Source organism: Daktulosphaira vitifoliae, unplaced genomic scaffold (assembly GCF_025091365.1).
Source record: "Daktulosphaira vitifoliae isolate Bord-2020 unplaced genomic scaffold, ASM2509136v1 Scaffold_2, whole genome shotgun sequence".
Taxonomy (NCBI): Eukaryota; Metazoa; Arthropoda; class Insecta; order Hemiptera; family Phylloxeridae; genus Daktulosphaira; species Daktulosphaira vitifoliae.
Window position 1 is genome coordinate 6,227,658 of NW_026099573.1, and position 8,460 is coordinate 6,236,117.

At 25.1% G+C, this 8,460-nt stretch overlaps 1 protein-coding gene across 1 annotated transcript; it reads right to left on the reverse strand.

Moving 5' to 3' along the window:
* Positions 1 to 4,654: 4,654 nt before the first annotated feature.
* LOC126897935 (uncharacterized) lies at positions 4,655 to 7,413 on the reverse strand. Its single transcript, XM_050671882.1, has 4 exons — positions 7,150 to 7,413; positions 6,216 to 6,314; positions 5,247 to 5,392; positions 4,655 to 4,757 (listed from the first exon to the last, which is right to left on the reverse strand). Exons 1-4 carry the CDS (start codon positions 7,411 to 7,413, stop codon positions 4,733 to 4,735), a joined length of 534 nt encoding a protein of 177 aa, XP_050527839.1. The 3' UTR covers positions 4,655 to 4,732.
* Positions 7,414 to 8,460: the final 1,047 nt, after the last annotated feature.

Consider the following 8,460-nt stretch of genomic DNA (forward strand, 5'->3'; position numbering starts at 1 on the left):
AATAAAAACATAATCTGCTAGTTCCTTATAAAGTTAAAAATATAAAAAATTAAATCGAGAATTTTCACACAATAATACTAAAGCCATTTTCACCGTGAAGACAAAATAAAGTCCGAAATTTTTTTTTACATAATAAAGTACATTACATTAGCTTTAATTTAAGATATATATAAAAGTGTCAGACTTTCCGGAACACTTTCAAAATTTAAGTTGAAAAAGTTGTCATTTTGAATCCCCCCCTGTAGACAGGTAAAAAGTCAGATTTATAAAAAAATACATACCAAATGATAGCTAAAGACATCATGCATCTATAAAAAAAATAATTACATTGATCTATATATCATTCAAAAAGTTATAGCATTATAAAGTTAAAAATATAAAAAAGAATTTTTTTACAAAAATCGTTTTTTTTTTATTTACTTTGATGTCTGTTATCACCGTGAAGATAAAATAAAGTCCGAAATTTTTTTTTACCATTATAAAGTATATTACATTAGCTTTAATTTAAGATATATATCAATGTATCAGTTTTTCCGGAACATTTTCAAAAGTTAAGTTGAAAAAGTTAATTTTTTGTAAAAAAGTTGTCATTTTGAATCCCCCCTGTAGGCAGGCAAGGGTCAAAGGGTTTATGCATCTATAAAAAAATTTATATAGATTCGGCTATTTTTAGAAATTTAATGCAGTTTTAAGTAAAAAAAAATTAAAAAATGTCAAAAATTAGCGATTTTTACATTTGTAATTTTTTGGAGGATCGTACGCAGCAAATGGGGGAAATTTACAGGGTACGAGAGAAACGTTTTTAATTTTTGAAGGTTATGTCTTACTAGATGCGATTTGTGATCTTTTGATGTTATGTTCATCAAAATCGGTCCAGCGAGAGCTGAGATTGAGCGTTCACAGATACAAAAAAATATAGTCATAGAACACTATATATATATTTTTTATTAAAAATTATAGAATCTACAAATTAATAAAAATACCCCCTTAATTATATATTTCCCCCTAACTACTCTTTTAGTATACTCCCTTAATTATCAACTCCCCCTAACTATCTCTTTATTATACCCCCTTAATTGTATATTTCCCCTAACTACTCTTTTAGTATCCCCCTTAATTAAAAACTCCCCCTAGCTTTTAGTATAACCCCTAATTCCTCTTTATTATTCACCCTTAAATATTAATTACCCTTAGATACTATTTTTCTCTTCCTTAATTACTATATTTCACATCCTGAATTACTAATTATTACCCTTAAATTACTGCATCTCACAACCTTAATTACTAATTATTCCTATTTTCTCTCCCTTTATTACCAATTATTATTATTCTGCTCCCTAAATACATATTACTACTAATTTATTACACCCTTAATACTAAGTATTATTGGTTTATACTAATTACCATTATTCTGCAAAAAAATTATAATAAACAAAAATATACATTTCTTTTTCAACTTTTCGCGCTCTTTTTATATCTCTAATTAGACTTTTCTATCACTTCTAAGTTTTGATAGGATTACTTATTATTAAAAAATAAGTATTGACATAAAAAAAAATTGTTTTAAATTAATACTGATTTTAATTATTAATATGTTAAAAATATGAAAAATGACATATTTAACCTATCTTGTTAATCCTTTATGGTTGATTTTTGTGAAAGTTTATAATAAAAAAAACAATAGATGATTTTGTCAGACAGTCATTGACTGATGGTTATGAACAGATAAATATAAAAAAAACCCAGCACAGTGAGGTCGTGGCACAGTGGGGACGTGGCATAGTTGGGTCCAGTATAGATTTAATCTGACAGTGATTAAAATCACTATCATAAGAAACGCTTCGATGCAAATCTTTAGATAGTCTTTAATTTTTAAAATTTGTGGATAATTACAAAAGCAACAACAACTTCTACTTCCTTACTTATATCCAGATTAGTAATTCTTTTTTACTTATAGATAATATATTTTTGATAATTAATTGTTTTCAAGTTATTATTGATTTTTAATATGTTAAAAGTAATAATTCTTAACCTACTTTTTTTGTCCTTTAAAGTGAAAGTTTATAATAATAAAAATAAAAAAAATAAATTTATTACCATAACTTTTAGCTCAATTAACAAGTCCAAAATTTTTTTTTCCATAATAAAGTACATTACATTAGCTTTAATTTAATATATATAAAAGTGTCAGACTTTCCGGAACATTTTCAAAAGTCAAGTTGAAAAAATTAATGTTTTGTGAAAAAGTTGTCATTTTAAATCCCCCTCTGTGGGCAGGTAAAGGGTCAGATATGAAAAAAAATATATACCAAATAATAGGTAACGATATCAAGCATCTATAAAAAATAATTATATTGATTTGGTTATTTTTAAAAAAGTTATAGCAATTTTAAGTAAAAAAAATTGAAAAAATTTCGAAAACAAGCGATTTTTAAATTTGTAATTTTTTTGGAGGTTTCCTCCATTTACGGGGAACGAGGGAATTTTTTTCAATTTTTGAGAGTAATGTCTTCGACTAGATACGATTTGTGAACTTTTGACGTATCATTGAAAGACATCGGTTTGGTGAGAGCTGAGAAAAAGTGGTAACAGACACAAAATCATAGTAAAACCAATACCTTCTCAGTTTTGCATCGACGCTAATAAAATAATGATGTGAACATAAGCTGATTTAATTTTTCAACTTTTAAGAAAAAATAATTTATACCTAAATACTAATAACAAATAAGTTATAAATAATTTTGAAAATAAATATAAATTATAAACAATGTAAAATTTATTTTATTTAAAATTAAAAACAATTCCTGCCTTTTTTTAGTCATATTTTCATTACTATTATTTAGAGCACGCAAATAACAAATTAACAAAAACAAATAAATTACCTATTATAACTACTAAATTATAATAAAAAAAACAGATTAAAGATAAGATATATAAAAAAAATTTTCATAGAGTATTACTCTATCGAATTTTGTAATCAACTAGATTCTAATCAATGCATATTTCAATAAGTATCAATGATACTTGATAGTTTATCATTTGTTGGACCAGAGTTAAAAAAAATTTATCTACAACCACGTTTGGAGTAACTGCTATTCAATTTATTATTACGTCCAGAATGTTATCTTTTTCAAATAACGTTTTCTATGAATATAAAAATGAAAATACAGCCATAATAATAACTGTATTACTCAATAGTAATCACAAATTAATAATAATTTCAATGTATATAAGGCCTAGTACCTTATTGATAATTCGTAAAAATAATTGAATTTTAAATTTGGGGGGGCTGGCCCTGGGCCACATTAAATCTAAGGGGGGCCAGGCCCACCAATGTTCACGTGCCTGATGGTGGCCCAATGTATTCCTGCGCTAGCGCCTTGAAAGGATGCGGCACAATAATCACCAAGACAAAAATTGAACACTGCAAATATACTGGTAAGTTTCTCTGCGTTGTCTGCCGGCGCAATGTTCGTTAAAACAAAGACATTAGCGACGAGACTAGCTACCCAGTAAGTATAGAATTGCAATATACTTAGTCAAATAAAATTATTATTAAATAAATCTAAATCTCAATTTAAATTTAAATTTAAATTGAGAAGATTGTGACCTTTAACTCTGTCTGTTAAAATTTTTTTTTACAATAAGTGCAGAATTTTGTATTATTATTTTTATTGTTATTAATGCTAAATTATTAGCATTATTATTATTAAAACTCTGAATATATTAAGAATTATTAATATTATTATTATTGTTACAATTTGAAAATTATTTTTATAGCAAATATATTAAGGTTCCTGGTAGCATTTTTTTCTTATTTGAAAAGCTTGAAGATTTATCCATATTTGCAGTTGCTCGGTATATTCCTTATAAACTTCAATGATTTCTTGATATATTATATCATAATATTCATTATGATAAATTATACTATCATAAATTGATGTAGTATTATATTTAAAATAATTAATATTTATATTGAAAATATAATATAACGAGTTTATTGAACTATATTAGTATAAACTTTGTTATTATTTGTTATTTTCAATATTTTTAAATTAAATTCCTACTTGACAAAATATTAATAAAAACAATATTGCTACAAAAATAACAATATTCAAAAGTTACAATTCTACTAAATAATATTGAACTATTAATTATTTAACACATTTGGCATGCTAAAAATAATTATATAACCATTTTATATCCTAAAAATTCATAACACGGTTTTAATTGAATTTTTTTATTTTTTATTCATCAACGTAAAATTTTAAATTAATTTATAAAATTATTAGCAAATATTTGTTTTTTTTTAATTATCACTTTCACCAAAAAACCTGATTACACCACTGATATGCTCCTTTGCTTTTAACTTTTATAATAATATTATGCAAGAATATTTTACATATTACATATTATTTTACAGAATAATACACTTGAATATATGCAATGTTTTCTTATGGAAAATATTGGATCACAGTTACATGAAAATACAGAAATATTTTATGTAATTATTTAAAATTTTAAAAATTGTACCAAATTCACTGAGCCTTTTTCAATGATATCACATAATAAAACAAAAAATTTTACAAATTAATTTAATCTGAATATATATATCTGAATGTATTTATTTATATAACTATTATACATACAAAATGACAATTACACTAATATGATCTTAAGCATTTCAAATTTTACTTTGATTGATTATAGTTTTCAAATCTTAGTTATTATTTTAAACTTGGTTGACCAAACGCATACTAAAAAAAATATATATATATAATTATCACACAGTAAACTTTATTATCCTCGACAACCTTTTATAACCTAAAAATCTATATAAAATGTCTAATGACAAATAATTATGATACATATGACTCAATATTGAATCAAATGAACTCATTTAAAATACATATTTATACTCCGAATGGGTTTACTGGTTTCATATCTATGGTACACTGGTTAAAGATAAGTCTAAAAAACAAAATATTCAGGAATAAAAAATTTAATTTTTTTTTAATTGAATACATATATTGAATTTTATATTCTGACTTTTTAAAATTAAAAACGGTTGATGAAATTATGTTGAGATAAAGTAGTTTCGTTTATAGAAACGTATGATATTGATAAGCTCTAATAAAATAAATATAAATGTGTTGTGGTCAACTCTTTTAACTAAATTCCACTCCCCCGATAATTTTATTCTTAATATTGTTTATAATAATAATTTAATTAATTAAAATAATTACAAGTCTTTTTGGCCATGCACGCGTAACACGTTTACCAATAGTATAACACTTAATAATATTGAATACATTTTAGAACTTCTAACATTTTTTAAACACTGAACACTGGCTGTGATGTAAGTGTTTTTACTCTTGTTCCACATAAATGCCTAAATGAATTAAGTCAAAATAAATAAAATAATAATATATATATTTTTAAAATAAACCAGTAATTTATTTTGAAAATAAATGGAATCTTTTCTTTCAAGACGACATATCTATATCTAAGTCATCAGTAGTGTGTTTAGGCATTTATAATAGGGGGGACACAAAAAATGTTCATGAATAAGGTACCATAAATCGATTTTTTTTTGCTCATAACTTTTGTCAACGCATATTAAATATGTATTGATTATTCATTTTGAAAAGAAATCTGTTATTAGTTTTGAATCCATTATTAATAAAAATATTTCTTTTTATACAGTTGATCTCTACGTAATAAACACTTAAAAAATAGGTGATAACAATAACGGGACAACTGTACGGGCGTCAAATTTTACTCCACAAGACATCTATATCGACTAACATTTCATAAGCCCATGTATCGTCGATAACCAACAAATGAATTTTCCAATGATATACATTATTACATTGCTTGATAAAATATTTACATGACTCAGTTAGGGGGGGCACGTGCCCCTGTGTCCCTTCTAAATACGCTACTGTAAGTCAAAAATATAAATATCTATAACTATAAATTTATCTTTAAGTATTATTCAAAACTTAGACCATAGCTAGAACAGCACAGCTGACAATAAACTAAATTAAACAAACAAATCGGCTATTTGTTTTACAATTTTTATGATTGTCCTACAATCATAAAACTTATTATTAAAAAAAAAAAAGTGTACGACCAATTTTTACAAATTTTGTAAATACTGGCAGTGGTATTTTCCAACGTTTGCTATAGCCCTGTTAACACTTGTTATTTACCTGTATACTTAAAAAATTATTTAGTTTTGATATTGACATGATTATTGGATGCCAAAACACTACATAAGCTGTTAATATTATCACAGTTTTGATGTAAACCTGTCAACACAAAAAATAATAATCACAACTACCAATATATTTCAGAAACAAATTTTTATTTAAAAAATATTATAAACAAATGGAATTTTTTAATGGCTTGTGGAATTTTAGATGAATAAATTTAAAAAAAAAGAAAAATAAATTAAATTAATACCTTAAAAATATAAAGGAGTAATTGTCTAATTACTAGACAAAATTAATATAAAAAACAAGATAAAAGATACTAAGGGCTATACAAAACCTCAAAGTGTTTTAATTAGTAGAGACTTTTTTCTTTCTCCCTCCAGTAGATAAAAAACCATTGAATAGTATAATTTGCTCGTAGAATTTTAGATAAATAAATTTAAAAAAAAAAGAAAAAAAAAGTTTAATTTTCAACCTTTTCTTGACATTTTTTTACACTCAAGAATGAAATAAAAAGCGCTGAAAACGCCGCTGATACCTTTGCTGCTTAGAAATGCACTAAAATAGTGAAATACCTTCACTATTGTATTTATGTGAAGCTCGAAGTATACGATCCTCAAACCAAATAAATTTAATATCCGCCTACTTTTTAAAAATGTTTTTTTATGTATATTTATTTATTTTTTTAAAGCAACTACATTTTAATACATTATATGAAAAGTAACAACAACGAGAACCAAAATTAGATAGCTTTAAAACGATGTGACCAGAATGAAAACTCAGAGGGGTTTAATGGCCTTTTTATCGTAGTTAGTCAGATACTCTTACTAGCGCTAAAATCACAGTTAATAGTAATAATTGGCTGGAAGGAGGTTATAGCCCTTTTTAGTTATCTCTAGGCTACTAAATTAAAATATACTAATTACAGTACTTCTAAAATAAATCGAATGATTTTGTTGTTCGGTCTCATATTGCAGATCCATATGTCCAATTCGGCGATCATAATGGAGGTGCTGATCATGAATATACTGGAGGAAATAAAGTACCTCTTGTCATAAGGGTATATGTGCCATCCGGCATTGATTTCTGGGCACTTGGGGACAGAACATGAGAAAACAGAGTATAAATACGCTGTCGTCCATCCTAGTACAACTTTTTGAAATATTTTTTGAAAACCTTCATTCATACAAACCATTTTTTCACTAAGATATATTTATTTACATACCGGTAAGAAAAATTAAGGTCAAGTTTCAACACAATTTCTTCATGATTAATATTGTTGGATTTTCCATTTGAGTGTTGCTATAGCTACTAATTAAATCATCTAGTTTTATAAGTCGCGCATTCATAAATTAAAAATTAGACTTTCCTTAAAATATATAATTATTTTAAATTATAAATAATAGTAAGTGTATGAAATTATTGGTTAAGAATATACCGTCTTATATTACAATTAAAAAGTACAGGGGGTACCCAGAATTGTGTTTTGGGGGTGGTTTTAATTTTTTTATGTTAGTATTAAATGTACAATTATAACATTAAAATAAGTAGGTATAAAATAAACTATTCCAATTGTATTCATAAAAACCCATAATATTTTAAAACTACTGTCAAATATTAAAACCACATTTGAAGACTTTTTTTTTTTTTTACAGCCTTTATTAAAATAATATTTAGCTCAATTATAAACAAAGAAAAAATAAGTAAATTAGAAGTATAACAATAACAGTGCTATGTTATAATGGTATAACAAAAATGACAATAATTGTTAGTATACTCAAAAAAAAAGAAAAATTAAATTTTATTAAAATGATTGTTAATAGAGATTCCAAAGTACAATCTAAAAAACCTAGTACAGGGGGGTCGCGGCACAGTGGTGACGTGGCATAGTTGGATCAAGTATAATAATATCTGACAGTGATTAAAATCACTATCAAAAAAAAAACGCTACGATGAAAATCTTTAGATAGTGTTTAAATTTAAAGAATTGGTGGATTATTCCAAAAGCTACATGGTCTGCTAATTCCTTATTAATATCTTGATTAAGATAAAGTATGTCGAATAAAAAAGGGATTATTAAAAATATTATTTCTCATTCAAAGATTATGTTGATCCATACACTTTTCAATATGTCATAGCATTATAAAGTTAAAAATATAAAAAATTAAATCGAGAATTTTCACACAATAATACCAAAGCCATTTTCACCGTGAAGACAAAATAAAGTCCGAAATTTTTTTTC

Bases quoted from the DNA above. Each gene is read 5' to 3' on its own strand.
- LOC126897935 (XM_050671882.1), bottom strand. From the start codon at position 7,413: ATGGTTTGTATGAATGAAGGTTTTCAAAAAATATTTCAAAAAGTTGTA. The intron at 6,315-7,149 runs GTACTGTAATTA...TTGTGTTGACAG, and splicing joins TCATTCGATTTATTTTAGAA to GTTTACATCAAAACTGTGAT. The intron at 5,393-6,215 runs GTAAATAACAAG...TAATTCATTTAG, and splicing joins ATAATTTTTTAAGTATACAG to GCATTTATGTGGAACAAGAG.